This window comes from Lineus longissimus, chromosome 9 (genome assembly GCF_910592395.1).
Source record: "Lineus longissimus chromosome 9, tnLinLong1.2, whole genome shotgun sequence".
NCBI lineage: Eukaryota > Metazoa > Nemertea > Pilidiophora > Heteronemertea > Lineidae > Lineus > Lineus longissimus.
The window spans coordinates 69,411-93,644 of record NC_088316.1 but is presented as its reverse complement, the minus strand read 5'-3'; the positions used below and the strand labels follow the sequence as shown (position 1 = coordinate 93,644).

Genomic DNA, 24,234 nt, shown 5'->3' with positions numbered 1-24,234 from the left:
ACTGTAAATAACTTGCAACTATTGGCTCATCAGCCACACGTACAACATATTGATTCGCATCAGTGTTTGAGGCTTCAAAATCTAGGCATGGTGTTTCTCATGAACAGTTCATGTGTTATCAAAGCCTGCTCCTCGCTATCATTGCAAGAAAACATACAACTCAAGAAATCATCTTCAGACACTTGTTGCTTTCGACAGTAATTGGATGCACCATACATACATCAGTGTGTAATCAAATCTGTGTTGGAGTGGAGTCGTACGTAACGTGAATTGAAATAAGGTTTGTTGCTGGCGTGGTGGAGAAGCTTGCTTCATTCGTGTTCGTGATAATCGCCATTAGTTCAGCATCGTACAGGCTCTGGAAAACTTTATTTGATATCTGGTATCAATTTGAGAGAAATAGAAGTAAAGGTGCCAGGTGAAATAAACTATTAATAGCAGGATCAGCAGTCTTTCCCCAGGGTGGCTGACAGAAGGATTCAACTGTTTTGCTCTCAAGTAAAAGTATCTTATTTGAGTGATGTATTACATACGTTCGTTATGTCAAGCTTGAGGTAAAAGCATGATTGCAATTATCAGTTTACACGCTGATCTATCTCAGCTGTTCATGTCATATTCTGCTCGTATACAATCAGACTACGTCCTTCATGCTTTCCTAAGGGACATGGACAGAAGGCAAATAATTGCGGGGTCCGAAGCTGTTAGATACTACGCTCGGAATGGTGCTTGGCGCATCAGAAGAAAACATTATAGAGTTACCATCAGGGAAACGACCAATTGGTTATCATGTTGAGTGAGACCTCCAAATCTCTAGCGTATTTATGCGACCCCCAAGGGAATTCCTCTGAGAACAGGGAAGCGCTTGAGGTATCTGAAATAAATGTCTTGAAGCAAGAGCTTCATAGATCATAGGTTTGTTCATAGTACCAGACCATACCACTGATGACCGTGCAACTTTTATGACTTTGGTCGAAAGATCAAAGAAAAATAAGCAATAGTCTACATGTCTTTTAATGATTTTTCGAGCATGTCTATGGCGAACCCTTATATATCAGTTTGATTTATCAACCTGAAAAGGCTGATTATCCGCTCACAAGACACATGTCAATGGCGAACCCTTATATATCAGTTTGATTTATCAACCTGAAAAGGCTGATTATCCGCTCACAAGACACATGTCTATGGCGAACCCTTATATATCAGTTTGATTTATCAACCTGAAAAGGCTGATTATCCGCTCACAAGACACATGTCTATGGCGAACCCTTATATATCAGTTTGATTTATCAACCTGAAAAGGCTGATTATCCGCTCACAAGACACATGTCAATGGCGAACCCTTATATATCAGTTTGATTTATCAACCTGAAAAGGCTGATTATCCGCTCACAAGACACGTGCTGTTAATCGGAGGGAGAATTGCTACAACAAATCTGCCATAATTGTGGAACGTGAATGTATCCAATATCGCGACCAAGGATAAACTCTGGTAATATCTAAAAAGCTGTTAGAAGCAGGTGCCTGAAACCAAAGGTTTCGAGATTCCGGAACCGCAGCGCCAATGTCCTGATGGTATTTATCAAAGATGTTCGGTCTTTGGTTACAAAAGCCAATAAACTGTTTTTATGACTTTTCTGGCGGGTTTTATAGAGGCTTGGAGGCCTCTTGCATTTGTGACCACATGTGACGTTTTGTTTTGTTTCTAAGCCACTGTACTCTTACATCCAGGTCAGCAAATACCATAAGGGTTAGTTCCCTTCTGTATCAATTGAAATCAATAATTCACCTCTCCTTTATGAAATCGACAGATGGTAATTTGTTGTGTTATGGATTTCGGACGTGTAATCTGACTGTGTACTATTGTAAACCAATAAAATCACTTGTCAACTGGCATTCATAGTGTTCGCCTGCAAGTGTGACTGTCCTGTATACTAGTATACGCATGGTGCCGTGACCAGGATTAGAGGCTGTTGGTCCGGCGGGGAGAATGTGTCAATTGTAGTAAAAAAATTACTAAATGCTTTGTGAAGTTGACAGTACTGAAATGGAAATTTGTCGTGTTATGATTTGATGATTTTGTGCATTGGGGAATGACTCCGTCAGCTCATGAATTAACTATTTCTGGTAATGACCATGACAGCTTAATCACTCGGGTTAAGCTAATTTGGCCCAATGGAAATCGAACAGATTTTATTACATCATTCAATCGATGAGAAAAAATAACATTTCTTCGCCTGAGAAAACACATTGTAATCAGCATAAACACGATCGATCGCTTCTTTTTATTAAATGATAATGTTGGTTTATTGTTTCGATTGGGCTCGATGAAGAATTGGCCCTTTTACACCCAGAATCTTTGCTGCAATCATGTGGATGCACGGATTCTCTCATCCTGCCAGCGTATTAGGCAGTATCCCCCTCTTTGTAGCATGTTGCAGCCTTGTCCATATCTTGTTGTATCAGGTCAATAGCGTTTGCAAGTCATGAATTTGTAATAAAGGGCTGAGGTTGGGGCGTGACTGGCTTGTAAATGAGGTGGCTAACTCTCCATGGAAAATGCATTGAGTCAAGGCAACAAAGATAAAAGGTTATAGTAAGCGGCAATCTTGATCCTCCTGGCTATGACACTACCGGGCTATCACAGTGTGACTACCCATCAACCTCTTGGTGATGTCAATCTTGATCCTCCTGGCTATGACACTACCGGGCTATCACAGTGTGACTACCCATCAACCTCTTGGTGATGTCAAGCTATGACACTACCGGGCTATCACAGTGTGACTACCCATCAACCTCTTGGTGATGTGCGACCCGCATAAGCTATCGCACTCAGTCATTTTGACTTTGTCCAAAAACTTCTCAAACTTTCAAAACGAAATAATCTGTTGACCATGTAGAATCTTGGGTATGAGGTCAGAGGTGATTTTTGGAATTGAGTACTGTAAAATGTGTGGCCAAGAGAGCACGCTAGGTTAGATGATTGAGCCTGATAGAGTCCCTTAGAGCCACGCCGATACTACTGCTTTAACACGAGTCCTGCAACTGAGAACACCACATGAATCAGACAGGCTTGTTAGTTTAAGCACGACAGGATAGCAAACTAGATTACTTGGTGTTGATGCAGTATGAGAATTTAAAACCAATCGACAACTGATGACTCTAGCAACTCTGAAACTCAGCGAGGATATAAACTCCTTGTCGATTACGTATCGACCCTTTTGAGTTACACTCATTGGGCAATGTTTGAAAATCAATTATATGGACATAAAAACATGATGCAAAAAAACCCGCAAAAATCTAATACCACTTGGCAAACAGGAAATAGTGTTGTCGATGAGCAAACAGAGAGCTAGAGTGATGGCTGGTTGTGTTTTATCTGTCTCTCTGTCCTTTGTTTGTAAAGTATTCCGTCTCATCCGGTCAGCGTCCGCGGATTTCACTCTTCAGTGTAGAGGCTTGTTTTATTCGGAAACTCGGCACTATGATGAATGGTTTCAATCAGTATTTGCAGAAACGCCTATGTCCACGATGTTCATATGAAAAGGAAATGATTTTTCTCATTTAAGCTTCCTGTACACATTTAATGGGGGAATATGAGAACACAAGGTGTCCCATTCGGTTATGACTAACCCTTAAGGCCTGGTTCCTCAGGCGTGGTCGTCGCAGCGAGAATTCCATATTCGGGTTTTTTGCTCATTCAAATCAGCACAGCCATCTGTCAGCTGATTGTGACAATTTGAATATTAAAGCTGACATGCATACATAAAAACCTTAACGGCCAAGTTAGAAAACACAAACGCCCGACCACCAAACGACAAACTGCCCTTGAAACATGATAGACACCCAGCGACTGGTCTCACTTGACTACACAAACAACAGGTTCATTGACGAGACAGGTCACAGAGACGATCTTCTTCGTGTAAAGAAAAAATGAAAAGTATTCCGCGAGCGGGTTCGAACTTGGAACATAGGCATGATGTCTGGATCCAGCTGCTCAATCATGACAACTATTATAGCTCAATGCTAAATTTTCGAATTAGCAAATCTAACGTACGTGAACTGACGAAAAGAAGCTGCATCGTGCAATAGTACAAGTGCTGAGTCTACTTGAAGCCGGGGTAATCAAGTTTCCAACAAGTTGTCGCGAATTTGATAGAAGCAAGAAAACATCGATAACAGTCATAATACTACTTTCAGTGAGACGCCGCACGCTGAGTGGGTATCGGAAAATCTTTCTAACGCTATAAAAGGGAGACGGGGACTTGCGCGTCAATTACTGACCGAAAATCTTCAGGTCTTGAATTGAAGTAGTTCCCAAGGCGGGTAGAGTTGCTTTAAATTGGAGGCATAGAAGGACTGCGCACTACATCACACGTTGAGATATTCTGGTTCCTTTTATTCGTATTCGACGATAGATTGTGAACTATTCAGACAAGTTGACAATATTGACAACATGTTTGAATGGTAGTAGTCCCAACTACCTGTTTCTCATACCTCTCCCTGATATCAATGCAGTCTCTTGGCGGTGAAGCTTCCCTTTGTGACTTCCTTGAGTGGTCAAGATAGTCTCAAACTGACACATTACATCCATGGCTGTTTTATATGAACATGGACACATTCATGGTCAAGTGGAAGTGTCATGTGTATGATATTCTTCAGCAATGGAGAAGTATATACAAATTAAATACATCAATGACACAGATAATGCACGAAATAGATAAGACATATTCTGCATAATACAAGACTGATATTTGTAAAAAGTGCACGTGATATTAGAAAGTAAGGGTTAGAAGAAAAAAGTCAAAATTTTGAAAGATTTTCAAAGTCAAAACAGTTTTGGGACTGATGAATTTGGTTCATTTGGAGCAGAAAACAAAAAAACAGTGAACATTTTTTTTTTCAAGGTTGGGGTCCTGAGGGTCCTCTCAGTAGAGTCTGGTTTGTTATAAGATTCACTGAAAATTAAGGACCATAGTGAATCAGTAACCCATCTGGGGTATTAAAACCTGTCTTGCCTCGCTTAAATGTGAAGGGGTCCTGAGGGTCCTCTCAGTAGAGTCAAGGTTGGGGTCCTGAGGGTCCTCTCAGTAGAGTCTGGTTTGTTATAAGATTCACTGAAAATTAAGGACCATAGTGAATCAGTAACCCATCAGGGGTATTAAAACCTGTCTTGCCTCGCTTAAACATGAAGGCAGCTGTAATTAGTTAGAGACCCAGTTTTAGAATAAAGTCCATAAGTGTACCATTTACAACAACACCACCAGATAGATATAAGATAAAAACACTATTGAGGTCCCTAATGATGAAATTCACATCCTATAACCTTACATGCTTAGTTACAGAGTCAACAGACTCACCGTGGAGTTTGTTTAACCATTCGGCTGTTGTGAATATGCCTAGTAACGTACAGTTTGAATTTCAACCAATCAGCTGTTACATTAGCCCGCGAACGATGGAGTTTTGAAATTCATTACTTTTGTAGTTGAAAGATTTGCGCAGCTCAGATTCATTCAGTTTCAGCATCGATTTCAAGTGGAGTGGAGCGGAATTTTGGCAGATGCTGAGTTAGATAACATCTCCACGTTTCGATCCTTATTCCTTCATCAATAATGCATATTGCGATTAATTCACTTGTAAATGCTACCTTCGAACATAAATGACGATGATGATGATTATAGGAGATATCATAAAATACTTTCTCCATGAAGTGCGTATACTCATCGCAACCCAAACAGAATCACATAATCTGCGGCCGCAAATTCGAGTAAAACAGGCGAAATATAAAAGAAGAAAAAAGAAAACTCGGCATCACAACATTTTGTAATTACGACAGTAATACTGCTACTGTAGTTGTTGTTTTTTTTGCTAGAAAGAATAAGATAAAGGCTTTGGTCTATTATGGTTTAAATAGCCTTTGGTTTTGTATTATTTTCCCATCTAAGTAAATCACTGAGGGATATAAACGTCTGGCTCTTGCCAAGAAAGTTACAAAAACAAGCAAGAACATTAAGAGCTGACTAGATAGTCATCTGAAGAACTATTTTGCCGTTACATTGATATTAATGATAATCTGTCTGGTTCGCCCGATGGACTTGATCCCCAGTTGGCCCATTATCTGTCAGTGCAGGCTGGAGATTTCAGATGGACTAAAAACATGCCGCCTCAATTGCGCGGTCTTTGAATACTCTCGGCAGCTATTGCTGTTTATTGTACATTGTATTACACATGTACATTTATTAGAAAAACGACCAAGACTAGCAGCGAAAATGGAAAGGTTAGGAAATGATCAAACCTAATTCGTTTTGAATGTGCACTCCACGCACTTTCAATAAAAGAACTTCTACTTCACCACTGCATGGTCCTCCGGGCCCAATTTACTCGAAGCTTTCAACGCGATGATACAAGTGATAAACTCCCAGCTAGGAACTAGGGAGAGTTGAAGATGTTCTGCACTGAAGTGATTTCGCGCGTAATGAGGAACGTTATTTCTTTTAAATCGCCCAGTGATGTGAAGCAGCTGTGTTTGTTTGTGGTAGGGGGTCGTGTAAAAATAGGTGAGAAAACTATTTGGAATTACAGCATAAACATCATTTAAAACAATTTGGCACAATTATAGACGCACCATTGAAACTGTTGGCAATGATGAATCCGCTACCAAACCCTGCATTTTTAGACTAGGTGTGAATGACCGATCCACACCCCCCCCCCCGTTCCCTAACATGGCCGTATCACCGTATACAGCGAGCATTAATGCTGTCCCTTGTCTCAGAAGATACTTTGAAAGATTGATGTGGCTGCCAAAGCCATCAGGAACAGACCAAGCGGTCGACGAGCTCGGAAGATGCATTATCATTCTCGTCTCGCTCAGTTATCCACCCGTCTGATAAAGGGCATGTGATATGTTGGGGGCTTTTCATTCAGAACTGGCTTCCAGCGTAGCTACACCGTTATCCAGCCATGTCTCTGAATGGACAACGAAGGATGTGTTGGTCTTTCATTCAATGGCTCCAGCAGGACCGTGTTTTCTACAACATGTTCCACATAAATAAATTACAGAAAGAGCTATTTATGAAGGTCGGCGGATCATTGTAAAGTAAGGTTTTTCAAGGATTTTCGATTTTCTCAAAATGAACCAACATCATTAGTCCCAAAACTTTTTTGACTTTGAAAATTTTTCAAAATTTTGAACAGACGAAAGATGAAAAAATTCCAAATTTATTTTTCCTTGGTTTTTTTTTTCTCCTCAAAATGAACCAACATCATCAGTCCCAAAACTTTTTTGACTTTGAAATTTTTTCAAAATTTCGACTTTTTTTTCTTCTAACCCTTACCCCAACCCTGAAAAATTTCTAAGTACAAATAAAATGTCACTGTTTTTTTTACTGCTCCAAATGACCCAAAATCATCAGTCCCAAAATTTTTTGACTTTGAAAATTTTTCAAAATTTTTACTTATGAATAAGTTCAACAATTTTGGTGGGAAAACCTAATCATGCATTTTGTCCCCGGATTTTCAATTTCACTAACGCGACCACCCCGGTAACGCGACCATTCAATCTCGGTCCCATGGGTGGTCGTGTTACCGGGATTCCACTATATCTCAATGCTTCTGTTGAGACCAGAGTGGTTGGCCATCATATAGAAGCCAATGACTGAAACCAGAGACAGGTAGACAAATAAAGTGGCATTAATGAGCAGAAATAAGAGAGATATAGATGCCAGTGGCCTACTGGCTTGTCGGCAATCTGCCTCAATCACTCGTTTAGCCAGTCGGGTATCAGGACTTTGACAGATTCTTCATTACATAGCTTGCTGATGGAGCCGGACTCCCAGTAAGCTGCCTCGGCCATCTAACAATCTGAGAATATCTGATTATTGACCATCTACTTCATTGCTGACTCTACTTTGTCTTAATCTAATTGACTCCTTGCAATGGGGCAATTAGTACAAACGACTCTGGGTGGTAAAGACGATGGATTAACTGCCACAGACATAACAAAGGCACGGACAGGATTTGTATACACTCGTGATTGTTTCAGAGTTCCACCCGTTTTGGGTATGGTTGCAGTTGTCTGATTGTGCGACCGTTGTCTTCGTGGTAGGAAGTGTTTAGGTTAGTACCAGTCAAGACATAGCATTGGTAATGGTAAGTTAATCTTCGAGAAGTCAACTCCTTCTTGAATAGTAACAGCGGCCACTCTCCTACAGTGTCGCATATATGAATTACAAAATAATAACAAAATCGCAAATTGATTGTGGTAAAATTGATAGCTTTCACACCATTTGATGACTATTCAACGCAGAGCTGAAAGCGTTTATTTAAGGGGCTAAATGAGTCCCACTTGGCAGTAAAACTTGAAACTTGCACGAAAATGCTATCATTAATAATACATCGAACTTGATTTAGTGTGCGGTTTAATGACTCCAGCTTGACTGTCGAGGGATACAATTCGCCCAAGGGCTTTACGGAGTTCTGAACCTGTTTATTTAATATCTCTACCCGCTTGCTTTTACATTAATGAGTTGTTGAGAGGCGAGATATCATGAGCATGTGCGACACTTTACATATTTACGGGAAGGGAATGGGGGAATAATGAGAGTGCGTGCAAGAAACGAGTGTTTGCCCACTGAAGATCAGTAGCCGATTAATCTATAGAATCATGCACCGTGTTGGCTTCTGTCAGATTGATTACCATCAAAGTCAGATTTGTCAACAGATGTCTTATGCGAGGAGGATCTGACATGATATCGGGTTAATGTCCACCCGGGCAGGTTTCGCAGCGGAGTCCCGTGGTGTCATCAAGTCCTGCCCGAATTGATTAACGTGTCATCACTTGACTCTCTTTGGTGGAATTACTACGATGACACATCTTGTTGTAACATGATACAAAACCATTAAACCTTTCAATTGCTATAAAAACAGCATACACTGCGGCCATGTTTGTGGCCATCTGGGGCCCAGCAGCTATCAGATATCCCATACCACCGAGTACAGATCGGTGGCGGCCATGTTTGTGGCCCAGCAGCTATCAGATATCCCATACCACCGAGTATAGATCGGTGGCGGCCATGTTTGTGGCCCAGCAGCTATCAGATATCCCATACCACCGAGTACAGATCGGTGGCGGCCATGTTTGTGGCCATCTGGGGCCCAGCAGCTATCAGATATCCCATACCACCGAGTACAGATCGGTGGCGGCCATGTTTGTGGCCATCTGGGGCCCATCAGCTATCAGATATCCCATACCACCGAGTATAGATCGGTGGCGGCCATGTTTGTGGCCATCTGGGGCCCAGCAGCTATCAGATATCCCATACCACCGAGTACAGATCGGTGTATGCAAACATGCATGACCTTATGGACAACGCATATAACTTCTACCTCGAAATCCAAACAGACTTAACCAATAGAGAAGGGTTCAGGTTTCAGTAAAATATCACCCAGTGCTCATAATGATCTGATGATGGACATGTCTTCCAGCTATTTGATATCATCAGCACAACTCGTCATTGCCGATAGTTGCAATTAAAAAATCAACGGGGAGTCAATTTTCATCGCCATCTTCAGGTTTCTTAAGAGGCTGGGATAAAGAAATCGGAGGGATGCCTGTAACTCGTGTAACCGCTCTAATATTTCACTGAAGACAATCAAAGCTGGTGCACAATGTTGTTAGTTTCTGGGATACACTTCCCAGTGCAGAGAAGATGCGTGAGGATTGGTTAGCGATGTCTGTGTGGCAGAGACAGATTCAACATTTTGAACATTCAGTGACTACGCCATAACCATATTCATCAGGAGACTGAGATGAATGATGTTAAAATTTGCCACGGTTAATGTTCGGCGGTTTATAGTCCGACAACGACCAATGATAGAGATGAGTGTCACTTGACACTTTAACCGCGAGCGATATCCAGAATCAGATGAGCTGCTCAATCGGCGATTCAATCAGAGAATTCCCTACCACGGTACCCATGTGTGCACCTGGGTTGAGGACCTCTTGACCACGAGCAGTGTGACTTGAGCTACTGAACCACGCAACATCTGTAACTGAAAGAACTCAAAGCAGAAGAGAGGCTGAATGGAATCAGAATAGCATTGGAAAAACACCTCATGATTGTGTTGGAACCCAGGTGTGGCTAGTCTGCATGACTTCGACCAAACGAGTAATAATGAAAAACCTAGCATTCCTTTGTTCTGGCTCCTAGAATGACTGCTTAACACACGTTGGACGTTCACTTTAAAAATATCAGCTATTCAATTTTTATATCTTCTTTGCAAAGAGAACAAGCTGTGCTTCCTTTGCAAAAGTTTGTTAATCTGTATCAAGCTGTAGTTGCGGATTCTCGTCAGACAAAGCTACTTTCTTTTTTCTCCTAATGGAGAGGAAGATACATGTAAGAGTAGTTGAAGATAGTTGACACTCGTGGAATTGATATCGAGAAGCCTCATAGCCTGGTGGTTGAAACCGCTGGCTACCACGAAGTAGGAGCTCGTGTCCCGGGGAGAAGCGAACAATGACAGGGTATGTCCGAAGGAAGTGAGGGGTTTGCATGGTTATTTCGATTTAGTCCGATGTATTGCTATCCACTGCTTGGATCAAACTGAAATAGAAGACGATTCGAAGGGCAGCTAAAATTAGGCGTCGTTCAGCGCTGGGGTAACGCTGAAACACTTCTACTGCTCAAATATTTGCAGACATTGTCGCCTTCCATTTAAGAAGACGAGACCTTACTTTTTTTAATACGGTGATGAAGAATATAAATAGCTGTCTATTGAAACCGTGCCAGCAAAACCATTAGCCCTTGTCATGCCAATCAAGGACTTAAACTGATTTCGTCCCCGTAATTGGCTGGAATGAAGCCCTTGTGTCAGTCGCGTTGACATTGGCCGGATTAGGAAGATGTCGGAGAGGTGATGGCTAGTTAGACGGATCAATGCCTTGATTAAACAAGACCGTTACAGAGACTGGTGCTTGAAAGTGTCTGATGCCTTTAGCATGGACTCTGAAGGATAAATATGTTCTGTGAGTTCGTGTTATCTCGTTGGGCGGATCAATACAACTTGATTAAACAAGACTCTGTCACGTTGACAAGCCCTTAAGGAGGGCACCATTCGCTTCTGGCTGTAACAGTGTTATGTCGAACAAATAGTAGAACTTGAGGGTTTGCAATTTGCTCCTATCGATAAATGCAGTGCACATTACCGTTTTTTTACAACTGAGATGAAAATGACTGTCGCATCTCAAATATAACATCGCAATTATCTGATTATGGAAGTGATAGACAGTAGGGAAAACAAACGTTCTCTATATTATTCTATAAAATAGAAATAAACTAAAAGGACCAGGGATAAATTGTCATTATCATTATACTAAGGTCTAGTAATAAACACATCTATGCGGACCGGCCACTTTTTAAAGGCTGCGACGTGTATTGGACCGTCTTCTCAAATGTACGGACTGAGGTGATATTGTAAGAGTACAGTGATGACTTGTGTGTTCGATTGAATCAACTTACTGTTTTTCAGCGTTGATTATGATTAACATTAATCCCATAATGTTATGTTGCTTTTGCTTTCAGACTAGTCACGTGTGCCTACAGAAACATCAGCCGAACCAAGCCAGACAAAGACTCAGTGATTCAAAACATCTCCAAGATTTTAGACACGTTATTAGACGGTTATGATCAGATGCTCAGACCTGGATTCGGAGGTAGGTTAAACACCGTCTCATCCTGCATTATCAATAGGTCATCCAGCAGACTTCAAATTACTAGTATTCACCGATCAAGAAACCGCACCTTTGGTCAACCGATCTAGAAAGACGATGCTCATCTCATCGGGAAGTTAACTGAGTAAAGAAGTTAAAAGAGTAAAGAAAATACAAATATCAAAGCAGAGATCAGGTTTTGCTTAAAATCTCTTCCTCTGTTCTAATAATGATTTTATAATGGGAATCTTGAAATGCGTCAGTTAAACTATAATTTCTGCTGCATGTACCTCAAGGTCACGAATCGACCGACGTCATCCGCTACACTTCATTACACAGTGTTTATGATTTTCGCAAGAAAATATAAAAAGCCTAAGCTAACAATCAACAACGCTGGATCAGTTCTGATTTCATCTACTCTTTATTCCAAATGCCTCCTCCCGCCGCTACAATTCATCTGAGAGAACTGAAGCGAAAACTTTAACCAATTTATTGGCCTCACGGGATGTGAAGCCGAAGATAAGGCTCAGATTCTTTGGAGATGGCCAAGTATTTGTCTTGAAAATAGATCGTCTACTGTCATATTTTAGGTTCGAACGGTTTTTGGCATTCAGTTGTAAAGAAGCGCAGATTTGTCAAAATATATAGTTGCCCTGGCTGGTTTCGGCCAATCTACCCCCTTTTTTTCGTGTGGTGTCGATGTTAGGAATTGAGGCTTTGGTGAGAGCGGGCTTTGTTTGAAGACAATAGGCCGTATATTGGCTGGGCCTGAATTCTTTTAACTGCGAGGTACGTGGGAAAACACGTCATGTCACACCAAGCTCAATTGATCCTTTGTCACTGACTTGCTGGGTTAGCTCCTTATACGAATAACGTACCATAGAGTCCGATTATTGCCTGGCATTATTGATTTGTGATATCGTGGCAAAAGGTGTCAGTCACGTTATACTACTGACGTGAATTGGTATTGCATATCCTCACAGGACAGGCCGCATCTATACCGTCGTTCACTGTTTGTCAAGATAAGCGCAGTATTTAATATCGGACCTGCCCATTGGACGAGAATGTCAATATCTTGTTAGCTTCTCCCGCGAGAAAGTAATAAGTCAGTGGATGGTGGTACCTTGTTGCACAGATTTGATATAACCGTGAAAACAAGAGTATCGAGGCAACCGCAACATAACCATAATTCAATATTGCAAAAGAATATTAGTTTGCTATGAGTTGTTCAAACAAAAACTAGACCACATCACAACGTTTTTGAAAACTCGATTACTGGGAATTGAAACTGAAACCAAAAGCTCTGAAGCAATTATCTCCCTGTCTGTTTGGAGTGATAATTTGTTAAAATTGATTGAAGAACTCGTCGTTGTTCATTAATCATGAAATCACTGCGCTTTCTCGTTGTCAGAATAACGCAATTACCAGCCATTGACAGACTGAGGAAAAACACCGTCATCACGATTTAATAATGTGGGTTCTTTGTTTACTACTTTTCATTATGACCGATGAATGTTCATCTGTCATCGGTGATTGCGAGAATGATTTACCAGCGTGTGTTCATCTGTCATCGGTGATTGCGAGAATGATTTACCAGCGTGTGTTCATCTGTCATCGGTGAGTGCGAGAACGATTTACCAGCGTGTGTTCATCTGTCATCGGTGATTGCGAGAATGATTTACCAGCGTGTGTTCATCTGTCATCGGTGATTGCGAGAATGATTTACCAGCGTGTGTTCATCTGTCATCGGTGATTGCGAGAACGATTTACCAGCGTGTGTTCATCTGTCATCGGTGATTGCGAGAACGATTTACCAGCGTGTGTTCATCTGTCATCGGTGATTGCGAGAATGATTTACCAGCGTGTGTTCATCTGTCATCGGTGATTGCGAGAATGATTTACCAGCGTGTGTTCATCTGTCATCGGTGATTGCGAGAACGATTTACCAGCGTGTGTTCATCTGTCATCGGTGATTGCGAGAACGATTTACCAGCGTGTGTTCATCTGTCATCGGTGATTGCGAGAATGATTTACCAGCATGTGTTCATCTGTCATCGGTGAGTGCGAGAACGATTTACCAGCGTGTGTTCATCTGTCATCGGTGATTGCGAGAATGACTTACCAGCGTGTGTTCATCTGTTATCGGTGATTGCGAGAATGATTTACCAGCGTGTGTTCATCTGTCATCGGTGATTGCGAGAATGATTTACCAGCGTGTGTTCATCTGTCATCGGTGATTGCGAGAATGATTTACCAGCGTGTGTTCATCTGTCATCGGTGATTGCGAGAACGATTTACCAGCGTGTGTTCATCTGTCATCGGTGATTGCGAGAATGATTTACCAGCGTGTGTTCATCTGTCATCGGTGATTGCGAGAATGATTTACCAGCGTGTGTTCATCTGTCATCGGTGATTGCGAGAACGATTTACCAGCGTGTGTTCATCTGTCATCGGTGATTGCGAGAACGATTTACCAGCGTGTGTTCATCTGTCATCGGTGATTGCGAGAACGATTTACCAGCGTGTATTCATCTGTTATCGGTGAGTGCGAGAACGATTTACCAGCGTGTATTCATCTGTTATCGGTGAGTGCGAGAACGATTTACCAGCGTGTGTTCATCTGTCATCGGTGATTGCGAGAACGATTTACCAGCGTGGGGTTCGTAAACTACCAACATATTAATGGTACATGTAAATCGTCAGGTTTCAAATCAATTACGAACAACGTAAGAAAGTTTATGTTGTCATTAACTCGTCGGAAAGTGTTGACGATAAAAGTACATCTTCGTACGTCGTGGTATTAAGGATGGAGTGAGAAAAATGACTCTTTTTGCGAGCCGGTGAGATTTTTTGCTTCTTCGAAAGTGAACATGGTGAATGCCGCACCATAGCTCTCAAGATAGATATGATCATATTGATGTAGCCTCCTAACAGCCCCATGCTTTATCAAAACAGTTACAGTTCAGAGTTACCAAATATCGTATTTCCACAAAGGAATTGAGTGTATCGTATGCTGCAGGTCGAGTTGAGCAAACTAATCAAAACCCTCCGCCGGACGAGCCACCCTCCTCACAGGAACAAGCGGCTGGCTTCGGGCTACGAGAAATTAATCACTGACATTGAGTGGCAGTCAATGTTGTCGTGAGCGATTGAGACGTGTGATCAATGTGTTCCTCATAAAGCACTGCCCGTCAGAGGCTCAGGGCGATTTGGGGGTTTCATATTGAAGATGGAAACATGCCATGTGACACTGAATCAATTTGCGGAGTGCAGAAGTGTTATCTGTGAACAGTTTACCCGAAGTGGTGGAAGAAGCATCTGGCCTTGGCCAGCTTGAAAAGTACTTTTCGATGTGATCAATGCCTTCCCCATCATGAGCTAGCTGCATGATGTCCGCCAGCGGTCTTGGGCGGTTAGAGGTTTTCATGTTGAAAACTGGAACACTCTGAGTGACATCAGATTAGTTGGGGAGTGGCAGTGCAGAAGTTTCATCTCTTTTTTCACCACGACTGAATATCCTCTTAACTCAGCATTTTGATCAAAGTTCTTCGTACTGTTTGATGTTTGTCAGTATTTTGGCCAACTCGAGACATTGGAATTAGGCTGATGAAAGCAGTTTACCTGTCTTATAGGATCGATGGTTCAGTAGACATGTGGAAAGGCTATCACATTCCCAATCTACAACAAAAGGTTTAGACAAATCCAATGACCTTTTCGAAAAGCGATTTTGCGCCATGACAAGCATTTTTTTCATTTAGTTTGTCTTATCGTCGCCAACATCTAATTTCGTCCAGTTGGACATTTCCAAGTTCTCACCGTTTAAGCATGTTAAGTAAGTGGGGCTTTGGTGAAGTGGTGAAGAAGAAACATTGCCTATAGCGTCGTGACACATTGAAAGGTTTCTAAAAGCCAGTCACTTCCCGATAATGCGTCGTATCTTCCAGTCCATGATAGACTTTTAATTCAAAGAAATATCCATTAACTTTTTAACTGAACAACAAGTTCAGTCTTTATTAGATTTCGTCATTAGTCTGCCAGGCAGGAGTCAATAAAAGGTTTTTCATTATTCTTTCACTGTTTTTTGAATGGTGTGCTGACGAAAGTGCCCAAAACTGACTTATGTATTAATTTTTTTGCAGAGTCCATTTCTGGACTTGAAGTATAATTGACGTCTATGAACTGCATGTAGATGATTTTGCACAAAGTTCCAGAGCATACCAAATGTGGAACGTAGTAATGTATGTCACAGGCCACAATGTGTGTTTATAGGGTCGTTTGTGGTGTTTTTGTATTCATTCCTGTATCACCACTTGAGAGCTTGTATCCTCCCCTTGGCATTACGCAAACACGCCCGCGGGGATTGTTAGCATTGCAGGGAAGCACACAAGAAAAGCAATGACACCATGTTTTAATAATGTGTTTCAAATCCGATAAGACAAATGGATGTCACCACAACTACTTTCTCAATCTCCACATTTGTAATCCTGTCACCCACCTCAGCTCCACTGCCCTAAGCATCAACACATTCTACAAATGTCCAATATCCATTTCATATTAGGTGATATAATTCGTATCAGGGTAGAGTTACTGGATCACATGGGGGCGGCGACTGCTCGCTGTTTGCCCGAGGGGTTGTGTTCGGGTAATCAGCTTCGTACGGTTGCTTCTGATACTATTACGATACTGGCGCTCGAAAGAAAAAAAGTGTTTCTTACAGAACGGCATTCGCAGAAACTGGGATTGTATGGCGTATGAAACTATGACAATTTCGATTCATTTAAAAGATTACAGGAACGATGAAAGATGTAGGTCATATGCGCTCATGGAAGTAAGTTTTATCGACGGTAATCTGTTATCCTGATTAATCAGAATCGAAACAGCTTATTAGACATCGCCTCATGATGATCTTTAAAGAATCAAAAGAATCTAAAGAATAAAGGAATCTAAATATCTGATTGAACTCGAAGAGAAACAAAACTATTCGCTTGAAATTTCTTGCAATTAGTTAAAACCATGATCACAAAACTGATTAACTAAATTACTTTTTAATTGCCTCATACTTCATCAAACTGCGCGCTGTGCACATCAAAGCATCAATCCTGGCCAATTTGGTTATTATTTTCACATCTTTCACCCAGTACTGGTCTGAAGTGAATAAGGGATCCTGCGTGTTGTATCACCGCTGCTTCCATGTAGCGCACTCCCTAGCTACCATTGGTTCCCATTAATAGAAAAATCGAATTCGTATAATGTTTGAAGCCGACTCTTTTACTTTCTGGCGAATTTAATCAATGATGAGCGTCAAGTGGGGTTCTGTGTAACACGTCGTCACACATCGCAATTAGTTTGCCATTAATGTTTTTCTTAATTGCACATTTCCGCCAAAAAAATGCTGACTGCGCCGCAGGATGAGCCAAGCATGCGCACTTTAACATTTCATTGTCTATCTTGTCTATCTATTTGGCCTTGTTGCTCAGTCGATAGCGTTGGCAGTACCGTTGGCGCTAAGTTTTAACGTTACTGTTGTGAATGAATTGAACATGCCTGGTGTGCCTTTTGACCTTGTGTGGATGTGGTCGACATCTCTGCGCCAATTTCCGACACTAGCACTTGAACATGGTAAAACGAGCAATTGCCGCACCGGATCTGCGCTATGATAGCTATTGAAATAAGAGCAAGGTCTTATGACTGCTGGTCGATGACCATACTTATCATATCCACATCTTGGCCATTTGGGCAATAATATAACGGACAAAGATCACGGGTGATTAACCAGCGACAGTCCATGAGTAAGTTGTCTAGATGGCCAGTTTACAACGGCTAAGACGCTGAAGAGAAGGTGTGATATATTCATGGATGGTACCGTGTTAGACAGAATGTGTTTCTCAGCTTCTGAGAGGCTGACCCTTCATGCACATGGTCTACGACGAAAAAGGCGTTCTGGCATTAACATCTTGTACACATAAATCTTAGTTGGCTCACAACTTCAAATTGGTTAGTTCTTTTTTTTGTTATTTTATTCATCATATTCAGAGCCTGGTCGATTTCATTGTAAAAAGCGTACAAAGTTATATGTCGATATGTAATGTAGCAGTTTAGTAAGAAAGTCTTGGCGACAGAATTCTAATCTCATCAAAGTAAACTAATTCAAATGCATAACATCTGTCTCAAATTTGATTCATCTCAAATTAATTGCCAAGCAGTTGGTAAGCCTTTCATAGCCTTGGTTTGTTTGTCTGCATATATGGAAGTATTTGGTCGGCAGGGTAATTTAGCTGGAATACTATCAAAGTCATGTTGAAATGCTTGATCAAATACGAAACAGTATCCTGATTGCAGCATCATCGGTTGATATTCCATCGTTATAGAGCCCTCTTTTTGGTATGTGAAGAAATAATCCGATATTAGTACTGCCTTTTCCAAAAGGTCAGCTTGAGTCAATGGTTTACTACCAGCTGATGAAATGGATTCGGTACCTCCGGGCGGCCGAAGTGCACTCCGATGGTTAACAGTTTGAAACTATGATAGTTTTTGTTCTGCTGCGGAACCTGGATGTAGTGTTAAATATAGATACACTGAGGATCATCTTTATTCTGAACATATCATCAACACGAATTGGTGTTGCCCCTGCTGAGACAGGGTGACTAAACACACAACATCAATACGGAATTATAATAAAGTGTTACCCTTCTGAAGGTTGTCGGCAAGATTAGTGTTTTTTTTTATTTCACCGCAATTAAGGCTTCAGGCACGATTAAGCTTGCCTTTTGCTGTAACATCTTCAATGATGGACACCTACCGGACCGGATGAGGCACCATATCACCAACAGGAAATTATGATCGTATCATGTCGCTTAGATCACTCAAGCAACTGTCTTGATCATCTTCCACCTAATTAACCGAACATTGCTTTAATAAGTATAATGGTGGATAAAAATGACCATCGCCAACTAGATTATCAGAGCGCTCTGTCTCCAAGCTCCAACCGGTGGACACAGTTATAAACGTACACGACTCCATAGTGGCATCATAGATATTATCACCATTCTTATGGCATCGTAGGCAATCAACTAGACGCAATCTGCTACAATATGATCCTGAACCACTATGTCCAACTGGAAATGAAATCAATTCGCCTTGTCGCAAAGCTTCAGGCTACTGACGCAATTAACTTTCGCATCAACATAAATCAACCTGATCAATGTCGCCGGTGTTAAGAGATCATTGACACAATTAACCCCGCGGTTGTCCAGACTGCTGAGGCTTCCCCGCAGATCGATAGGTGTCTGTGGGACGTTGATTGGTGTTTATTGTCGTCTCGAGTCTCGTGGGGAAGGGAAAGATTGGTGGAGTATTCGACGACCAGCTGGTTTTGTAGCTCATGCAAACAGTTCCAACTGACAATTCTCAATACTCGGGTGCTGGTGTTATTCGCATTTCCATTAGCTCTACAGACTGCATCTTCGGTGATTTCATATAGACGACACATCGGGTTTAACAGCATGTCTTCTTTCTTGCGTTGCTTCTATATATAGGTATATGTGACGCCCCACGTCATTTCAGCAAGCCGTTCTGTATGTCTGCTAATCTCGTTCCAGGTGCTCCAACTGTGATAAAGACGGACATCAATATACGAAGTATGGGTCCAATAGACGAGGTAGATGTGGTAAGTAATTCATTGTTGTAAGGATTTCAATCGTCTTCAAAGACAGTTGGGAATTGCTCTGTGTTTCTTCTCTCGCCACGCATCTCAATAGAATACTGTTATAGGCTGTGAAAGTGACACTCCTTTTAATACTAGGCAAGTTGAGCCAACGTTACTCTTGTTTCTAGCGCGGAATGAGATTCCGTGGTATCTTCCATCACAATTTGACCTCATGAGGACAACGTCAGTGCCGTTCTATTTTTGGTAATCATTCACAACCCTGGCGGTAATGACATCAGCCGCTAATGTCACCCAGCCACCGCTTCATCCGTTCAATCAACGATCTTCAAAATAAACAGAGCCAGTCCTGCTCGTTTTGTTCAAGTTGGACGGACCAATCATCGCCCCAACATATATCCTCCGTACCAGTTTTGGCGGACATAAAATGCCACGGCTCATCTACCCCGGCAATGAAATAGGCAAGCTACTTCCCAGAGTCCATTAGGTAGACCATATAGGAACGATGTGATTTATCGGTCTCATTCTCGGTCATAAATTCAGATTGAAGACGGTTTTATTTGATTTCGACAAGTCCGTGTATGGTTATGATGGGAGTTTGAAATATCGTGGCGGTGTTCGATATCTGGTGAGTGGCATGTTTTGATCGAACGCCGGACGCCATGCGTTTCGTGTTGCATTACATGGATTTGAGCAATTTCCTTGTTGCAAACTCGATGTTTCTCGATAACATCCACAAAAAGATATTTATCTGGCGTCAATAATGATCAGCATTCGGTTACTCACCCTCAAGTATTGATAGCGATGTGAGCTAATGTTGTGAAGGGTGATGAGCAAGATTTGTCTGGTGTCCGTGGCAGCCAGATTGTTTCAATGTGCTTCCACCTAGCGACAATGCTAGTCCACTAGAAGTAGTAAGTGCCAATACACCCGTGATTAGAGTAACTGTCCACAATAATTTTGGCCTCGCTGCGATGTCATCTAATCTTACACCATAACGAGCATCAGCATACTACACAATCTACAAGTCCCGATTGGCAATAAACGACCATCGAGCCCGGAAGTGACAGCGGTAATCCGGCCACCATTAACGAATGTTTATAAAATACCTGACGGTCGAGATCTCATCTCCAGAGATGCACATCCCATGAAGAAAATCTCCCGCCGCATTAACCGCTACAGCGGACGGCAGGCCTTGTTACCACCGGCCAGACGCTGGGGATAAGCGCACGACTTATCAGTGCCCGGCAGGAGTCCCAGAGCGCGTCGCCACAGTGCTCGCAGCCATTTATAACCAACGGTACATGTGTTGGAAGTATACAGAAATCTAGTTAGAGGATAAACAGGGGATTCGGAAGTGAAGATAGTCCTGCGCAGTGACACATGAGGAGAGTCTCTGATTACCTGATTTGCTTAACTGGCCATGACTTGCGCGAGATTACGCCCGACTTGGGTTTTTAATCTCGGGAGATCTTTATAGTGATTTGAAAGAATACCGAATGGATTTCCCTCTTAGTTGGTGGTACTCGATGGAATTATGGGTAAATACGGCACTAATGGGTTTGCACTCAAAAGTGGCAGTGTGCATTATGAAATCAATGTTAGCTCTACAATGAACAAACAGCTTTGAACTGATACAATCATCAAAATGGTAACAAAGATACCGATGTTGTGTGCCGTGAATGTTCAATCTGTATCGAACCTTGGGTCAAATTCTATTAAGACAGCAAGATATCAACCTTTTCAGTTCAATACAACACTTTTCTTTTCCTGTATATGGGATAGAGATTATTATATGAGACTTACAAATGTTCTAAGTCTAAACTCGCCTGCACTTACCACAGACTATCATGGCAAGTTCCTCCCTAAAAAAGGGCAGAAAGCACATGTACAGCACGACATTCAAACTGAAGTTGCCTTGTACCAAGGATGTGGTCAACCAGGCAACACTCACAATCTCTGGATCTGCTGTACCTTGGGAATAAAACTGTATTATGTAGATACACCAAGCGATGATGTTGGGTCCTACAAAGATCAGGAAGTTGATGGTGAGGGCGATGAGATTCATCAGACATCGTGTTTCTGCCCTTCTAGTGTTGCTACCTGCATTGGTACTCATTTTTACGGCGTCTCTGTTTGTAAAGAAAGATAAAGCCATAAATTGTCGAGTCTGCAGCTTTGGTATGTCAGTAGGGAACATTAGGTAAATGAACAATAATTGACCACCAGAATCACTCGAAATGACCAACCATTAGGTATATGAACACAATGTAAACGGCTTACAGTCGGCTAGGTTCCAGGAACAAGGACAGTTGGTCTTCGAATCACACCACATACGTCCGCGCCTCACATCTTAGCTCCAGTGCCCGACTCGCCCCTGTTCACCCTTTCATTGATGGAGTGCGCGCGGTGGTAATGGGGAAAGGCCGTTACCAATAACGCCTCGCCTTTTGTCCGGCCATGTACAATGTAGCATGCCACAATGGTCGTTGTGAAACTCTTCAATGTAGGTACTTAAGGTGTCTATTTTTGTTACCTCGATCGCTGTATCCCGATGACCAGAAATATTCCACTAAGCATGATTATGAAGGAAGGAATGGCCAGCGTTGCCTGCGCTTCGCAGATGAAGAAGGCGATAAGCCACAAAGGAAGTTTGGTTATGTCATACACACAAACCTATTGAGAAAGAAGAAGAAACCGAAATGAACAATGGATATTATTATAATTGTGGAAATGACTAAGCCACTGCATAATCGTCATTTGTGGCTGCATGCACTGTTCGTGATTTTAATTACCAACAACGGCTATCAAGTGATGGCTATGTCACGTCTAAAGCTGACTAGGCCATGATCTAGACAGCTGCACCTGCTGCTTTGTGGCTGAAGTCTGCTAGCAGTTTGTGCAGAAAAAATCCTGTTCTTCAATTTTTGTTTTGATTTAAAGGCTGTGGTTGAAACCACACACCGATTGGTTGTCATACGTTGTAATCATTTCCCACAAATTGACCCAAGACCTAGTTTTTGCAATAGATATGCGAACCTTTATTGGGCTGTTATCGTCTAAAACCTCATGTGTGATTGGGGCAGTGATCCACACGACTAATGATGATAGAAAGATCCCAGATAGAGTTGCCCTCCTTCTTCCACGGGTGACCAGGGTAGACCGCTTCAAGGGGTTCCAGACTATGATGCATTTCTCCATGGAGAATGCAGTAATGATAAATGTTGAGTTATAGAAACTTACGAACCAAATATACCTTGAATGAAAATTGTGGAAAGCTTTGAAAACAGTAAACTACGGCCCGATAGCAAATGATAAATGCCCAAGTTTGACCCATTGGTGCCAGTATTGATGATCAGTATTTCGGATGCCTTGGTCTCTACGCAAGAGAATACTAATTTTATCCACTGATAAATTAAAAACTAACCTCAAAGCTCTACAAGAAAAATCCGAGAAGGTCAAAATATGGAGAAATGTTTTCCCTCCCGTGAGGAAAAACAGCCCGTGTGAAGTCCATTCGGGTAGACCTGTGGAAAGGAGGCATGCCGTGTCAGAGATAGCCAGCCAAAACAAGTACCAAGTCCACCCATCTTCCTTATTTCTCCGCCGGTAGAAAATGACTGCTGAGAGCACATTGCCGATGAGACCGAATACGATCAGTGCTCCAACGACGTAGGCACGGAAATAACCGATGAAAACGTCCAACACTTTTTCGGAGTTGTGTTGTATTTTTGTAACAAACTCGTTTGTGTACAGATTATCTGCTGCTATCGTGTAGAAATATTGCCTTGTTCCCATGATTATTTCATATCTCCTCGATCAGATGTCTACAACGAATCTGTCGGCAGTGTTGCTTATGGGAGCCCGCCGCTGACGACTTGTTAATTTTCAATTTGTCCGAGAGGGCGCTTATTATGACACGTTGAAATTGAGATATTGGTGGCCTTGTGGAAACCGTGGACAGGCAAACAACACGTCTCAATTGGTATATTTGTGGAGAATGGGGAAGGTTCTACGTATGTTATGCATAGCTAACAAAACTAACATTTTCAATGTAACCAAGACATCGAAACCATAACTGAGAAGATTAGCTGAGTAAGTTGAATTCCAGTATTTTGGTGCACCCGGCATTCACCAATGAGTTCTTATGTTACATAAACGATATAACATTACAACGATTAAGTTACATATGGACGTATTGGTAATATATTCCGTCATTACATATGACGAAAAGGGTGTTCCCGCGCCTTTCTTTCTCAATCGTATATGTTTAACCTCCCATCATCTACGTATTCCAGAGGGTATTTGTTTATCAACATTGAGATATCGAAAGGCATAGTAACCTTTCGTGAAAATGACATATTTCTATAAAAACCCAAACAAGGTACTTTGAGTACGTTCTAATAATGATCTGTCCTTGCTTAACAAGTCCATGGAATAGGAGCGTCATTTACATTGATCTAAAAATCTGTAAGTAAAATCAGTTAGTGTAGATCACTCGAGAATGAACGCGCAACAGCAAAAACGGTGGCAATGATTCAAGTAAGATTATCATGGTCGGCATTCGCAAGATTTCAATATTTAGTGACGCGTTGAAAGCTTTAACGTTTTCTTAGCAATAATTTCTGATTCATGTTTGTAGCGATTCGCTGAGCATTGGAAACAGCTAGCAATCATCGTAACCTAGCCGATGAAGCGAATGATTTCACTGCTCTCTCTCTTGATACACTATGGAACATCGCCTGTCATTTTGTCTCTGGAACACGCTCTTAGTGTAACATCAGTAAGTCTTTGTGCGGAATTTAGCACTCAATGTGATGCAGCTGCTTGGCGGAGTCGTCGCAGTCCATAACCATGTTGATCT

General features: G+C 41.8%; 1 protein-coding gene across 1 annotated transcript in view; it reads left to right on the top strand.

Moving 5' to 3' along the window:
• LOC135493190 (gamma-aminobutyric acid receptor subunit alpha-5-like) overlaps nt 1-24,234 on the top strand; it is a 105,539-nt gene that overhangs the window by 60,940 nt on the left and 20,365 nt on the right. The window contains exons 3-4 of the mRNA XM_064780252.1: nt 11,580-11,710; nt 19,306-19,373. Coding sequence (XP_064636322.1) covers nt 11,580-11,710; nt 19,306-19,373 — 199 coding nt within the window. The remainder of the gene's footprint in view (nt 1-11,579; nt 11,711-19,305; nt 19,374-24,234) is intronic.